The following is a 17,345-nucleotide window of genomic DNA, read 5'->3' as shown; positions in this document are numbered from 1 at the left end:
AACTTATTTTAATTGACATTTTAAGCTTAAATTAACAAGCCACAACAACTTTTAAAAAAGTATTGCATAATATTTAAGAAGAGTTTAAGGACTGTTTTTAAGCAAATAATGTATTTTTCACAATTTGTGTATGCAAATAATGTATTTTTCACATTTTGTGTAACTAAACTTATATACATCGGTTACATGCAATATGACGAAACGATTTTTATTTAACATGTATATAGTAATTCTGGTACCTTAAGTGTAGTGATTTTTGTTGTTCTAGATGTTCTGACTAAAATGTTTTTGTTTATGGCATTTTGTCTCAATTAAGAAAAGTTTCAACTTTTTTGAGGGAGTACAACACCGAAAAAACTTGTGTTTTTTTATATTTTGTATAAATTCTTACCGGGCAGGACTCTGTACAACATACCGAAATGACTGATCCCTCTCTATTTATAAATTTGATGCGTTCCAAATCACAGTTTTTTGAAATTTTGGTAATATTTAATGAGTACAAGATGCAAATACTGATTTTTGTTGAATCAGAAGTATTTCCTACAACCATTCTTTTTTTACACTTTTGTGGAGAAAAAGTGTATCCAATATCATCAGAATAACTGATTTTGTTGCAAACTGTTTTTCTTTTTCACATTTTGGATTGAAATATTGTTATCATTCTTGGCTTAACGTCCGTTTTCCATGCTAGCATGGGTTGGACGGGGTATATTAATGACCCTCTTCCAATCTGATCTAGACTGTGTTAGATTTAAACTCAACTTCCTCTCTATCAAGTCTGTCCTTATAACCTCCTGCCAAGTCTTTCTCGGTCTGCCTCTGGGCTTTGCCCCAGGAACTATCAAGTCTCTACACTTTCTTACCCAATTATCCTCCTCCACTCTTTCCAAGTGCCCCAGCCAATTCAATCTTCTTATCTGGATAACATCTTTAATTCTACGGAGACTTAGCCTGCTTCTTAGCTCATCTGAACTCTTTCTGTCTCTCAGACTGGCATTACACATCCACCTAACCATTCTCATATCATTCCTTTCTAAACGGTCAAGATCTTCCTGCTTCACTGCCCATGTCTCACTACCGTACAACATAACACTTCTTACACAGGCCTCATACAACCTACCTTTTACCTCAATTGACAGGACTCTGCTAGTCAATAAAGGAAGTAACTCTCTAAACTTTTTCCAAGCAGAACCTATCCTGCAAGTAACACTTCTTCCAACACCCCCTTCACTGCCCAACATATCACCTAAGTAACAGAAGTTCTTAACTATCTCTAACGAGCCACTGTTGTACATCATTAAAGCTGGAAATACTTCATTCTCTATAATCTCACCCTTGCAACGCTTGCATACAAACTGCATGTCAGCTCTTAACCTTCCACTAATACTACTGCACTTCTTATGTACCCAATGCTTGCAAGTCTGACAAAAAATTGAGTTACTACCAACCCCTTTCCTGCAAACTCCACAAGGCCACTTTCCAACTACAAGGTCACACTTGGCTGCAATGCTACTTATCATGACTTTAGACTTTGCTGTGTTTACCTTCAGCCCTTTCTCTTCTAGTCCTTTCTTCCACTTCTCAAACTTTTCAACTAATTCTTCCATCGACTCTGCTATGAGAACCAAATCATCTGCATACAATAACTCCCATGGACAACCTGTTCTGAACTCCATCGACAGCGCTTCTAAGACTAGAATAAACAACAAAGGACTAAGTACAGAACCTTGATGTACACCAACATTTACACTAAATTCATCACTAAGTGAATCGTTAATCCTGACACGACTTCTAGCATTGCTGTACATAGACTGTACCATCGTAACTAGCCACTCATCCACACCTAATTTTCTCATAGCCCACCAAATAACTTTACGTGGCACTCTATCAAAAGCTTTTTCTAAATCTACAAAGGCAAAATAGAGATTCTTTTTCTTTCCCAAATACTTTTCCTGAAGCTGTCTGAGTAAAAACATTGCATCTGTAGTGCCACGCCCTGGAACAAAACCAAATTGCATCTTATCTATATCAATTCTTTCTCTAAGTAACTTATCAATCACTCTTTCAATAACTTTCATTACTTGATCAACCAACTTCAAACCTCTATAGTTACCCCTTTCTAATGCATCACCCTTTCCCTTGAAACAGTTCACTATTACACTCGACTGCCACTCACTCGGAATAACACCATCCTTTATAATCTGGTTAGCAAGACTTGTAATAAGCTCAACTCCGATATATCCAGATGCTTTTACCATCTCTGCAACAATACCTAATACTCCTGCAGCCTTGCCAATCTTCAATTTCCTAATAGCCCCCACTACCCATTCTGTCTTGATCTGCATAGCTGGCCCTTCTACGACATCATCATAAGACAAATTATCCTCGTCCCAATCAAACTCAGTGTTAAGCAACCTCTGATAATGATTCTTCCAAGCTACCCTTTTCTCCTCCTCTGTGCTAGCCAAAACACCTTCATCATTACGTATACACCTCTCACCTACAATATCTTGATTAGTCTTCTTCATTTGCTTTGCTATCTTGAATACCTCATTGCGCTGGTCTTCCCTTCTTAACACATCTGCAAATCTGTTTCTCTCTGCTTCTGATTTTGCCTTATACACTGCTGTACGAGCGCGACGCTTAGCTTCTAAGTAAATATTTTTACTACCACCTGACTTCCACTCTTTCCAAAGTTTCCTCTTTTCCTTTATACGCTGGTCAACCTCATTATTCTACCACCAGGTCTGTCTATGTCTAGCTGGTCCTTTCGTCCACCCACAGGTATCATCTGAAGCTTCTAGAAGACAATTCTTCAAAGTAGTCCAAGTACTTTCAACATTGTCACTATCACATTGACTATTGTAGGCTAACTGTTGAACTTTTGCACTAAATTGTCTTGCTACAATCTCTTCCTTCAGCTTCCAGACTTTTCGGCGGGGCCTGTACTTTCCCTTGGCTTCTTTAACACTCTTCAAGATAATATCACAAACCAGCAACCTATGCTGGGAAACACACTCTTCCCCCGATATAACTTTCACGTCCTTCACCACTTTCATGTCTGACTTTCTAACCAGGAAGTAATCTATCTGTGTCTTACAACCACCTACAAGTTATAAAGGGCATATATCAATAGACATATATATACCAAAATAATTAAATTCTGCAAAAATTTGATTTTGTCGTTCACCTCTCATCTTTTATATTTTGATTAAACGTTTGAGGAAAACCATAGGAATTATTTAGAATTTGTATTTTGTGTTGCAAATTTAGTGCAAAAATTTAACTGTTGTGAGGGAGGACCATATGCAATTATATATACTAAAAATAATAATTTGATATTCTACAAGTTGTATTTTTGTATGCACTTAAATGACTGCTTTTTCTGAGTTGAATTTGATGGGTTTCATATCAATTTTGTGGAAGATTTTATGGCTGAAGACAATATAGAACATGCCAATTGAACTGATTTTTGTTCATATTTTGATTTGCTCCTCATAAACCTTTGTGTTCTACATTTATTGTAAACTTTTGTGAGGAAGGACCATATATATATACAATGTTTTCAAAATAATGATTTTTGTTGATTTGAAATTTACTCCTTGCTCATTGCTTTTTCGACATTTCAGGTTAAAATGTTTGGTAAAGTCAGTACGGATCATTAGACAAGAAATTGTTTTGTTAACCGGTTAATTTTTACATTTTGTGCATATTTTTGCGGGAGAGGATGGTATGCAACCGAATAAATGATTTTTCAAAGTTTAACTTTTTGTTTTTAGGTGTTTTGTGTTTGTTTAAGTTTGGCTTTTTGATATTGTTCAGGTTGTATTGTTGTATAAGCATTTAGGGAAAAGACAATGTTTAAAATGCTTAAAGAACTTATTTCATAGATCTGTGCTTACTGTTGCAAGCCTTTCTTTTCGACATTTCAGATTAAAATATTGAAGGTTTTCAACATAATCACATAATAAGATGTATACATATTTGAGATATGTGTTATTTCTGACATTATTATTGTTGTCGTAACTGTCTGGGTTGTGACTGTCAATGTTGTAACTTTCTACTAACTAGATTTTACACCTTGCATGCCATTGTTTTTCATATTTTGTCTGAAGTTTTGTTGGGAGGATTTCATGCGATTTGACATTTGATATTTTGTGTTAGATTTTAAGAACTTTTTTGTTAAATTATGACTTATATACTTTCTTTTTATGCATTTTCAGATTATTTTTTTTAGTAAAAGGCATATTCAATATACTGAAATATTTGCTGATGTCATCAAAATTCAAATGACAGAACTTTTCAATTGTTTTTCTGCCTAAGTGGATTTTTCCTAATCGACTAGTCTCTATAATAATACGCCAGTTCCTTGTGTCTGTCTGTCACTTTTGCAAAGTGGATTACATTCTTCAAAATTTTCTTTAACAAATTCTATAAAACATCGCCTATAAAATTGTTCTGTAATTTACCAAACTTTACCGATAAAATAGTATTGACGTCAAAGGAAAGTTAATTAAGATTAGTGAAGCCATTACAATGCCTTTAAAACTTTGAGGCCAAATAACTTGGAAACGAGGTGTTGACGTCAATGTTTTTTCACTGCGTGGGTAACTAGGGACAACCTGGGACCAATTTGGGTAAGTTTTTCAAACCTGGGTCCCCGAATCCGTTTCGGAATGGACGGCAACCGTTTGTCAAAGATACATGATCATATACATTTTCTTGATCAGCATTTCAAGATCTATACGATGAAGTCAACAGGTATACAAATTTCTAAAAAAATATATTTATTTTGAATTTGCACTGCTGACGTCAGCAAAAAAACTAAAACAACCTGTTTTTCCATTGTCCTTCTGCCTAAGTGGATTACTCCACGGGATTTATCGACTAGTCTCTATAATAATACGCTAGGTGTGTCTGTCTGTGTGTCTGTGACAGGCAAAGTGGATGTCTTCATTTTCCTTTAATGTTGCCGAAAAATGCATGTCTAATATGTTAAATTTTCTGACGTTACGACGCGACGAAAATAACACTACTTTAACGTCAATATCCTATATTAAATTAATGAAGCCATTACGGTGTACCTAAAACTTTGAGCCCAAATAACTTGGAAACGAGGTGGTGACGTCAATGATTTTTCACCGCGTGGGTAACTAGGGACCAACTAGGACCAATTTGGGTAATTTTCCTAAACCTAGGTCCCCAAATCCGTTTCGGAATGGACGGGTTGATGACGTCATCGAAAAACCTTCAAACCCTAATATCTCTGCAACCGTTTATCAAAAGTGCATGATCCTATACATTTTCTTGATAAGCGTTTCAAGACCTATACAATGAAGGCAGCAGGTATACAAATTTCTAAAAAAAAAATTTGGGGGGTTTGACTGGCCATTGCTGACATCAGCAAAATGTTAAAACCCTTATGTCTCAATAACTGCTTATCAAAAAGATATGATCATATACATTTTCTTGGTCAGCGTTTTAACATCTGCATAGTACAGGCAACGAATAAACTAAATTTCGCCAAATATTTTTGTAATTGCACTGCTGACGTCGGCAAAAAATCTAAAATAACCTACTTTTCCATTGTCCCTCTGCCTAAGTGGATTTTTCCACGGGCCTTATCGACTATCTATATAATAATACGCCAGTTCCGTGTGTCTGTCTGTCACTTTTGCAAAGTGGATTACATTCTTCAAAATTTTCTTTAACAAATTCTATAAAACATCGCCTATAGAATTGTTCTGTAATTTACCAAACTTTACCGATAAAATACTATTGACGTCAAAGGAAAGTTAATTAAGATTACTGAAGCCATCACAATGCACTTAAAACTTTGAGGCCAAATAACTTGAAAACGAGGTGGTGACGTCAATGTTTTTTCACCGCGTGGGTAACTAGGGACAACCTGGGACTAATTTGGGTAAGTTTTCCAAACCTGGGTCCCCGAATCCGTTTCGGAATGGACGGTTTGATGACGTCATCAAAAAACCTTTAAACCTTGATATCTCTGCAACCGTTTGTCAAAGATACATGAACATATACATTTTCTTGATCAGCATTTCAAGATCTATACGATGAAGGCAACAGGTATACAAATTTCTAAAAAAATATATTTATTTTGTATTTGCACTGCTGACGTCAGCAAAAAAACTAAAACAACCTATTTTTCCATTGTCCTTCTGCCTAAGTGGATTACTCCACGGGATTTATCGACTAGTCTATATAATAATACGCCAGTTCTGTCTGTCTGTGACTTTTGCAAAGTGGATAAAATTTCTTTGATAAAGTCTATAAAACATCGTCTATAAATTTGTTCTGTAAATTACCAAACTTTGACGTTAAAGCAATATTGACGTCAAAGGAAAGTATATTAAAATTAGTGAAGCCATTGCATTGCACTTTTAAATTTAAGGCTAAATAACTTGGAAACGGGTGGAAATAACTGACGTCATCTCCTGCGTAGGTAACTAGGGACCACCTTTGACTAATTTGGGTAAGTTTCCCAAACCTGGGTCCCTGAATCCGTTTCGGGAATGGACGGGTTGATGACGTCATCAAAAAACCTTCAAACCCTAATATCTCTGCAACCGTTTGTCAAAAATACACGATCCTATACATTTTCTTGATCAGCGTTTCAAGATCTATACGATGAAGGCAACAGGCATACACATTTCTTAAAAAAAAGTTTTGTGTTCTGACATGTCTCTGCTGACGTCATCAAAATTTAAATGACGGTTATTTTTCTCTGTTATCCTGCCTAAGTGGATTTTTCCACGGGCCTTATCGACTAGTGGGACAATATTCGCGTATGGTTTTCGTCGCGTCGTAAATGCTTTTCGTCGTGTCGTATCTTTCTTCGTGGTGTGGTTTTTGTCGCGTCGTATCTTTGTGGGGTGGTTTAACGTTTCGTCGAGTCGTATTTGTGTTCGTCGCGGCGTATTTCACTTTGCAGCGTACTTCACTTCGTGGCGTATTTTACTTCGCGGCGTATTTCACTTCGTGGCGTATTATACTTCGTAGCGAAAATTTTCATGCTTTTTTAACACGAAATTACTAAATTCGTGTAGCGCTTACAAGAAATCCAAGTCACATGAATAAAGTGCAGTAAAAACCTTTAGTTTAGTGCTAAAAATTATATTTTATTTTTAAGTTAGTTTTACATTTGTGATTATGAAGAAATATTATGTGTTGTGTAAGAGTTTTATGTAATAATTTATGTTTATGTAGTTAGTTTACTTGATTTTTGATATTTTCATCAGAATCCATTTAAACTACAAAAATATATAATAGATTATACAGTGTAGCATACCTAAAATGTATAGCTAGCTAGCTAAATCTATAGCTAAGAATGTATCGTTTATTAAAAGAAAATGACAAAAATAATAGCTAGCTTTACCCAGTAGAAAGACCAAAACCACTAGAAAGAAAGTGAAATATATTGTGTAAAAGCTTCACGAAATTAGTAATTCCGTGTAAAAAAAGCATAACTATTTCGCCTCAAAGTGAAATACCCTACGAAGTGACGTACGACATGACGAAACATGAGATCACACCAACATGAGTAATACGCCACGACGAGAACCATTACGCTGCGAAGAAAACTACACGACGAAGAAAGATACCTCACGACGAAAAGCATTAAGACGCGACGAAAACCATGCACGAATATTGTCCCACATATAACTCCATAGCGCAGATGTGTCCGTTTTTGTGTTCCTCTTTTCTCGTCTCTTTTGCACGCAGAAATCCTACTTTATAAAATCCCGCCAAGTTTAATGCTTTGGACCGACAGTTTCGACAGAAAGTTGTATGGCGGATTTCTTTATTTTTACAAGTTCGTAAATACTAATCCAACTAGTATCCTATATTAAATTAATGAAGTCATTACAGTGCACCTAAAACTTTGAGGCCAAATAACTTGGAAACGAGGTGGTGACGTCAATGATTTTTCACCGTGTGGGTAACTAGGGACCACCTAGGACCAATTTGGGTTATTTTCCCAAACCTGGGTCCCCGAATCCGTTTCGGAATGGACCGGTTGATGACGTCATCAAAAAACCTTTAAACCCTAATATCTCTGCAACCGTTTGTCAAAAGTACATGGTCCTATACATTTTCTTGATCAGCGTTTCAAGATCTATACGATGAAGGCAACAGGCATACACATTTCTGAAAAAAAAGTTTTGTGTTCTGACATGTCTCTGCTGACGTCATCAAAATTTAAATGACGGTTATTTTTCTCTGTTATCCTGCCTAAGTGGATTTTTCCACGGGCCTTATCGACTAGTGGGACAATATTCGCGTATGGTTTTCGTCGCGTCGTAAATGCTTTTCGTCGTGTCGTATCTTTCTTCGTGGTGTGGTTTTTGTCGCGTCGTATCTTTGTGGGGTGGTTTAACGTTTCGTCGAGTCGTATTTGTGTTCGTCGCGGCGTATTTCACTTTGCAGCGTACTTCACTTCGTGGCGTATTTTACTTCGCGGCGTATTTCACTTCGTGGCGTATTATACTTCGTAGCGAAAATTTTCATGCTTTTTTAACACGAAATTACTAAATTCGTGTAGCGCTTACAAGAAATCCAAGTCACATGAATAAAGTGCAGTAAAAACCTTTAGTTTAGTGCTAAAAATTATATTTTATTTTTAAGTTAGTTTTACATTTGTGATTATGAAGAAATATTATGTGTTGTGTAAGAGTTTTATGTAATAATTTATGTTTATGTAGTTAGTTTACTTGATTTTTGATATTTTCATCAGAATCCATTTAAACTACAAAAATATATAATAGATTATACAGTGTAGCATACCTAAAATGTATAGCTAGCTAGCTAAATCTATAGCTAAGAATGTATCGTTTATTAAAAGAAAATGACAAAAATAATAGCTAGCTTTACCCAGTAGAAAGACCAAAACCACTAGAAAGAAAGTGAAATATATTGTGTAAAAGCTTCACGAAATTAGTAATTCCGTGTAAAAAAAGCATAACTATTTCGCCTCAAAGTGAAATACCCTACGAAGTGACGTACGACATGACGAAACATGAGATCACACCAACATGAGTAATACGCCACGACGAGAACCATTACGCTGCGAAGAAAACTACACGACGAAGAAAGATACCTCACGACGAAAAGCATTAAGACGCGACGAAAACCATGCACGAATATTGTCCCACATATAACTCCATAGCGCAGATGTGTCCGTTTTTGTGTTCCTCTTTTCTCGTCTCTTTTGCACGCAGAAATCCTACTTTATAAAATCCCGCCAAGTTTAATGCTTTGGACCGACAGTTTCGACAGAAAGTTGTATGGCGGATTTCTTTATTTTTACAAGTTCGTAAATACTAATCCAACTAGTATCTTATATTAAATTAATGAAGTCATTACAGTGCACCTAAAACTTTGAGGCCAAATAACTTGGAAACGAGGTGGTGACGTCAATGATTTTTCACCGTGTGGGTAACTAGGGACCACCTAGGACCAATTTGGGTTATTTTCCCAAACCTGGGTCCCCGAATCCGTTTCGGAATGGACCGGTTGATGACGTCATCAAAAAACCTTTAAACCCTAATATCTCTGCAACCGTTTGTCAAAAGTACATGGTCCTATACATTTTCTTGATCAGCGTTTCAAGATCTATACGATGAAGGCAACAGGCATACACATTTCTAAAAAAAAAGTTTTGTGTTCTGACATGTCTCTGCTGACGTCATCAAAATTTAAATGACGGTTATTTTTCTCTGTTATCCTGCCTAAGTGGATTTTTCCACGGGCCTTATCGACTAGTGGGACAATATTCGCGTATGGTTTTCGTCGCGTCGTAAATGCTTTTCGTCGTGTCGTATCTTTCTTCGTGGTGTGGTTTTTGTCGCGTCGTATCTTTGTGGGGTGGTTTAACGTTTCGTCGAGTCGTATTTGTGTTCGTCGCGGCGTATTTCACTTTGCAGCGTACTTCACTTCGTGGCGTATTTTACTTCGCGGCGTATTTCACTTCGTGGCGTATTATACTTCGTAGCGAAAATTTTCATGCTTTTTTAACACGAAATTACTAAATTCGTGTAGCGCTTACAAGAAATCCAAGTCACATGAATAAAGTGCAGTAAAAACCTTTAGTTTAGTGCTAAAAATTATATTTTATTTTTAAGTTAGTTTTACATTTGTGATTATGAAGAAATATTATGTGTTGTGTAAGAGTTTTATGTAATAATTTATGTTTATGTAGTTAGTTTACTTGATTTTTGATATTTTCATCAGAATCCATTTAAACTACAAAAATATATAATAGATTATACAGTGTAGCATACCTAAAATGTATAGCTAGCTAGCTAAATCTATAGCTAAGAATGTATCGTTTATTAAAAGAAAATGACAAAAATAATAGCTAGCTTTACCCAGTAGAAAGACCAAAACCACTAGAAAGAAAGTGAAATATATTGTGTAAAAGCTTCACGAAATTAGTAATTCCGTGTAAAAAAAGCATAACTATTTCGCCTCAAAGTGAAATACCCTACGAAGTGACGTACGACATGACGAAACATGAGATCACACCAACATGAGTAATACGCCACGACGAGAACCATTACGCTGCGAAGAAAACTACACGACGAAGAAAGATACCTCACGACGAAAAGCATTAAGACGCGACGAAAACCATGCACGAATATTGTCCCACATATAACTCCATAGCGCAGATGTGTCCGTTTTTGTGTTCCTCTTTTCTCGTCTCTTTTGCACGCAGAAATCCTACTTTATAAAATCCCGCCAAGTTTTATGCTTTGGACCGACAGTTTCGACAGAAAGTTGTATGGCGGATTTCTTTATTTTTACAAGTTCGTAAATACTAACCCAACTAGTATCCTATATTAAATTAATGAAGTCATTACAGTGCACCTAAAACTTTGAGGCCAAATAACTTGGAAACGAGGTAGTGACGTCAATGATTTTTCACCGTGTGGGTAACTAGGGACCACCTAGGACCAATTTGGGTTATTTTCCCGAACCTGGGTCCCCGAATCCGTTTCGGAATGGACCGGTTGATGACGTCATCAAAAAACCTTTAAACCCTAATATCTCTGCAACCGTTTGTCAAAAGTACATGGTCCTATACATTTTCTTGCTCTGCGTTTCAAGATCTATACGATGAAGGCAACAGGTATCCAAATTTCTAAAAAAAAAATTTTAAGGTCTTGACAGGCCATTGCTGACGTCAGCAAAATTTTTAAACCTTTATATCTTCTTAACCGTTCGTCAATAGCACATGATCATATAAATTTTCTTGATCAGCAGTTTAAGCTCTACACAATAGAGGCAACGTGAAAACAAGCTTCTTAATTTTTTTTTGTGGATGGGTTGCTGACGTCATCAAAATTCAAATGACGCTTCTTTTTCATTTAGAGAAAGGAAAATGTTCCTTCTGGCGTGCGCGTACAACAATGACGTCACAAGAAATCCCCATCATGCGGTGCTTAGTCATGCGTATCAAGGTGAAGTCCCTATCATACAGCAAATGAGTCAAAGGGGAATTTCCCTAATGATACTAATATTTATCAAAAAATGAACGCATGCGCAGTAAAGAGACGCTAGATCGAGCAGAATGAAATCCTCCGACAATACAAAAATTCTATATAATAAAGAGAATGGAATCAAAAACAGTCAAACAATTACGTGATATTGCAAAAGGTCGTAGTTTGAAAGGGTATTATAAGCTACGTAAGAAGGATCTTCTTCAACATATCAAAAACGATATCGCAAGCCAGAAACAGTGGATTAAAGATGTTGACGATCTGTTCCATATGATCGCGTTTATCCCGGACCGCTTCAAAACGCAGGACATGTGTAACAAGGCTGTTGAAAAAGATCCCCTCATGTTCAGGAATGTGCCGGACAGGTTTGAGACGCAAGGCATGTGTAATGAGGTTGTTGAAAAGTATCCCCGGATGTTCAAGTATACGACCATTTCAAGACGCAAGACATGTGTAACAGGGCCGTTGAGGAGAATGCGATGTTCAAGGGTGTCCCCAACAGGTTCAAAACGCAAGGCATGTGTAATGAGGTTGTTGAAAAGTATCCCCCGGCGCTCAGGTATGTGCCGGATTGGTTTGTCACCAGGGATATGCTTAGTAACATGAACATTGGGCTTGAGCTACTCTCTGCCTACCATCAAAGGAAATCCGAAAAGGCCAGGATTAAAGAGGATTTTTTTCCAATAGCCTGGCATCCAGATAAGGTCATTGATTGGTGCTTTTTGGAGGATGAAAAGGTAGGTCTCAAAAAGCATTGGGGGTTGGCCTGAAAACGTTAACTTACAGCAAATGTTGCAAGATGACCTATAATAAAGATGTGCATTAACTGTCAATATAGTTTAAAAAGTATTATTTTCATGATCTTCCTGACCGCCATGGGCCTATCCCTACCACTTGTAACCCTGGAATGTATACAGGAGGAGGAGAAAAAGAAGTACAATAGGCAGAGGATTCAAGACTTATGGGATCAAATTAATAGCCTAGATCGTCAATGTAACTGTGATAGAGTAAATGAATGAGCATTGTGACGACTGTTTGGCAGTACTCGATGCATATGATAAATGTACCTGTGGACGCCGGTTCGTGGTAAGCGGTAAAATGTTATGCTGGTATTGCTACAATGAACATATCACATATAACGGGGTTGGCTGCGTATGTACGATGACATGCAATTCTCTGAAGTCGTTCATATACAAATAAAGAAGATGCTACAATTTGAAAATGAGCTTGTTAATCCAAAACTATTCTACAATTTTGCCAGTACGTTTACAGATATCAATGATATCAACGTGGAATACCTGACAGTTTCGGATGCTAGGCCTGCCAATGGAGGCAAGGATCAAAGGTATATTATAGGGTATCATACGCAGGACCTCGTTGTTACCCTGAGGGTGAAAACACCGAAAATCTGGTCCGCGCATGGGGTGAGTAGGTATAATGCAAATGCGTCACCGGCAATGAGCCTCGATTTTGAGGAATACCCTGATTTCGTTGCAAAATATCGTCAAATCTGGCAAAAAATAAAATATAATGTCATTTTTTAATACCTTTCAAGGTACCCGACCAGCTGTACCGGCCGGTTACACCCGGTATGCCCTCTATTTCTCCTAAAATTAAGGCCTATATTCGGGTGGGCACTCTACATAGTGCTTGCATATTGCACAGATTGTAGTTTTTTTTAAATTTCATCTTTTCCTTCCTCCCTGCCTTTGGCAACCAACTAGGCTCTCTCCTGTTCATTGATAGCATTCACAATGCGATTAAACCGCTGCCGCATTTGTTCTTTCAACAACATATACCTTTCCTTTTCACGACTGATAAGATTATACTCATAGTCGCTGATAACACCATTTTCCATTGCCTTACTGATCAGGTCAACGATACTGTTCAATTTTGCCTCCGCAAGTAGTTTTATGCCCTCATGTTTTTTGGACTTAATACGTAGACGTTTTGAAGCGTTTCGAAGACCGGCTTGCCCTATTCCGGCGGCAATCGCGAGTCTCCCCATGACACAAGCCAACGGTACCCCCATACCTGAGGCCATAGCTCCTATCCCAAGCCCCGACGTAATTACACTTACGCCAAGCAGACCCTGGTTGCACATCCTGACTCACGTATTGTGCTTCTTGAATTTTTTCGCCAATATATTCCGCTCTTTTATTTCATCCCTTAGATATTGTTCTATTTCTTCAATCTTCTTGAGCCTAAAAACCTGTCCCTCATCCTGATCAGGGCCATGTGCGGGTGCACTGGCTAGTGTAGGCGGCAAACTCGGATAAAGTTTGCTGATATCACCCATTCTTTTATCCTATGAGAATGCACATCGCGAGGCCGGTGAACGTCACTTTTTTTTCATGGTGGAATACGTCCGTTAAAAGGAACTCCAAACAGTCCGTGGAGCCTTTTAGTGGAAGGTACGTAGAGGTATCAAAACTCCAGGTCAGCCTGTCCCCCCAGGCGTTCAATTCTTTGGTGGGAAGCAGGGCCAGAATATTGGACTTTTTGCCATCAAGGAGGCAATCGTCCTCATACAACTGGGGATAAACGAGTCTCAGTCTATGGTAAATGTCGGTCATATAGTACCCATCATAGTCGCCCTTCGTATAATACTTCTTACTAGGATAGTAGGGTAGGCCCAGGAGCTCTTGTAATTGTCGATTCATCACCATCGAGTACGCATCGCCGACACGAAGCCTGTAGTAGCCACTTTTCAATACGAAAAGCTTGATCTTGTCCTCTGCCTGGCTATTCACAATGGTCGCAATATCCTCGATCCTATATAAGCCGTTGATGATCTCAATCCGAGTCACCCTCTGATCAGGTCCTACTTTCCGTATAGTAAACTCCGTATTGCTATATAAGATCAGCCATCCGGGTCTAATTCTTATCGATTTTAGAGCAATACGGGTGTCCTGTCCCATGTAGTCTTCAAATATGGTAGGTTTATCTATGTCAGTGATATAAAGTTGTTTCATATCCATTTGTTTTACAGAAATGAACATCTATCAATACAATCATTCGGCAAAGTATAAAAGTAACAGGGGTGAATGGCCACTTGGCGTTACAAATTTGGAGCATCAGGACCTGTACGTGAGCACGGGGTCTCATATATCCGTGGTATTCCCGGAGTTTACCAAACACGCTATGATGATGAGACTGTTAGTATTAATTGGAAAGGACAAGCATTGGACTACTGGAACATCCAGGTTAATTTCGCTACCCTTTGTGCGACGACGGCCCTAGGCATCTGTACCAAGCACATGACGGGCTCCGTACCTCTCATCAACAGTATTTTTAAATTCCATGTCTATTACCACATGCGTCGTGTTTTAGCAAGGATGAAGGTACCCATGCCATATGACGATGGCTTCTCGCAGTACATAAACCCATACTCAAGCTCAGGCTATGCGAATACGGTGCAGATCATAAATTCAAGGCTGTCATGTCGTCATTGACAGATGGTAGATGGTGGCCTCAAGTTAATGGCGACTGGGCGAAGTTTATCATGCCCACAAGCCAAGGCCTAACATCGGAGGGTTTGACCAAGCTAAGCGAGAGTATCAGGGCTTACGTGATACTTTTACTGGGATCCCAGGCAGGTGCCAAGGCATCCCTTCTAGGGACCGGTGCCGATAATTATACAGCAAGGTAAATTCTAGTACTGAAATTTGAGGTTATAGCGAATGTAAACCACGACATTACTGAGTTCCAAAAAGTACTGCAATATGCCAGGACTCCAGTGAACTTCGCGGTCATGCACGGTGTGTACATGCTGCCCTCCGATATGAACTTGCGCATAGGCAAAATCGTAGGCTATAACAACAACATCCTCACAGCGCCCATGAACGCAATTATCGGCATAAAACTTGATCTGAAAGCCACTTATGAGGCATGGATCTGCCACAGCCCTCAAGCATACCATCAAAACACCCAATCCAAGGCATGCCACACTGCCAATACCCCCTAAGCATACCACACCTATTACACCTCCCATACATACTCCAGACCATACAATACAGGCTATACCATCCATACCTCCTGAGCCTACAACAACATCGCCTCCCATACCCGAGCAACCCTCAAAAAACCAGCACGAGGATACCAAGACTGTTATGATCACTATGGGGGTGGGTATCATCCTAGCCTATATTTGGTTGAAAAAATAAGGCTTATTTAATGTATAGCACGACAAACCCGGCAGAGAACTCACAGATAAAAAAACTCAAACTAATTCCAGGTCCCTGAGTTTAAGTTTAATTTAATTTAAATTTTTTAATCATAATGGCATCAATGGAAGAGAGAACTCATAAATGAAAGTTTGAGATTCAAGAACAGTCATTGTTAAATGTAATTGCAGGCAACGCAAAAATTGTAACTGAAAAAATTGAAAAACTGACAGAGCAAGTAAAAAGTTTTAATAAAAGAATCGAACTAATGGAAAACAAATAAAAGGAATTGGAATCAACGGTTGGTGAATTTAAAACAAGCCTTGAATTTACGCAAGGGTTAATTGATGACAAAATAAAGGACATGGATAAAGCATTAGCTAAACGAAAAGATTGAAGAGATTAAACAAACGAACGAACAGCAACGAGTAACAAAAGAAAAAATATAAGTAGAAACACAAACAGAACTGAAACACAAAATACGAACACTAGAAGACAGAAATCGTCGAAATAATCTTCGTATAGATGGGATTGGTGAAACAGAGGGAGAGAATTCAGAGGAAATCGAAGACAAGGTACAGAGGTTGTTTAAAAATCGATTAATCATCACAAAAGACATAGACATTGAAAGAATCCATAGAATGGGACCATATACAGCACAAGATAACGCCAGACCACGGACAATAATATTTAAATTACTGAATTACAAAGACAAACTCCTAATATTAAAAAATGCTAACAGATTAAAGGACACAAACATCTACATTAATGAGGATTTTTCGGATGCAACAAACGAAATAAGAAAGGAATTGAGAGTACAAATGAAAAAAGACAGGGAAAACGGAAAATTCTGGCGAATTGTTTATGATAGACTGATCACAAGAGAATTCAAAGAGAAAAATACAGGTGAAAACTAACTCACTTTTTTATTTTTTATCTTAACATAGTATAACAACTTAATATAAAAATGGATGATAACGCATCTTTTTTCGATATATTTAACTCTAACTTACCATTGAACGACATGACTGATCCAGACTTGAATTATTTTAAAAATCTAAAAATTGAAACTACTAACTTTTCTCCGATTGAAGCAAAAACTTATCTTGCAAAATGTAAAAACAAATTTTCATTGCTTAACATTAACACAAGAAGTATAAGCAAAAACTTCGAAAATCTGAAAACAATGTTATGCAACCTTAAATTTAATTTTAAAAACATTTGTGTAACAGAAACCTAGCTCAAGGAACACATGGTAACGAATTCAAACTAGAGGACTTAGGCCTTGACTGAGAACTTTAAATGTGTGAGTGAGAATTGTTTATCCACGAAAGTAAAAAAGAAAATTTTCTTCCGCTTCAAGATAATAAAATTTACCCACTTACCTCTGAATAACGATATTAGTTCAAATATCGTCTCACTTCTTATGCTTGGTTTCCACTGCGAGATAGCGTGAGATCATTGGCATATTACTGGGCACGGAGAAAGGAAGTACTATTTCTCGAAAGTTCAAATAAATAGGTATCTGACTTTTCAATTTGTACATTCCCGTTTTCAGTTGCAATTGAATTGGGCAGTTCGTCTAAAGCAAGATATTGACTGGTGTAACCTAAAGGCTGACGTAAAGATCATTCCCTAGTGTCAAAATACGATCAAG

At 37.6% G+C, this 17,345-nt stretch overlaps 1 protein-coding gene across 1 annotated transcript; it reads left to right on the top strand.

The window, feature by feature from the left end:
* The first annotated feature begins 15,643 nt into the window (after positions 1-15,643).
* On the top strand, positions 15,644-16,605 carry LOC130636924 (uncharacterized). Its single transcript, XM_057446775.1, has 3 exons — positions 15,644-15,653; positions 15,880-15,933; positions 16,154-16,605. Exons 1-3 carry the CDS (start codon positions 15,644-15,646, stop codon positions 16,603-16,605), a joined length of 516 nt encoding a protein of 171 aa, XP_057302758.1.
* The last annotated feature ends 740 nt before the right edge of the window (positions 16,606-17,345 follow it).

This window comes from Hydractinia symbiolongicarpus, chromosome 3, assembly GCF_029227915.1.
Source record: "Hydractinia symbiolongicarpus strain clone_291-10 chromosome 3, HSymV2.1, whole genome shotgun sequence".
In the NCBI taxonomy this organism is placed as follows: domain Eukaryota; kingdom Metazoa; phylum Cnidaria; class Hydrozoa; order Anthoathecata; family Hydractiniidae; genus Hydractinia; species Hydractinia symbiolongicarpus.
This window is presented reverse-complemented; position numbering and strand designations above follow the sequence as displayed.

Bases quoted from the DNA above. Each gene is read 5' to 3' on its own strand.
- LOC130636924 (XM_057446775.1), top strand. The intron at 15,934-16,153 runs GTTTTAATAAAA...AAACACAAACAG, and splicing joins ACTGACAGAGCAAGTAAAAA to AACTGAAACACAAAATACGA.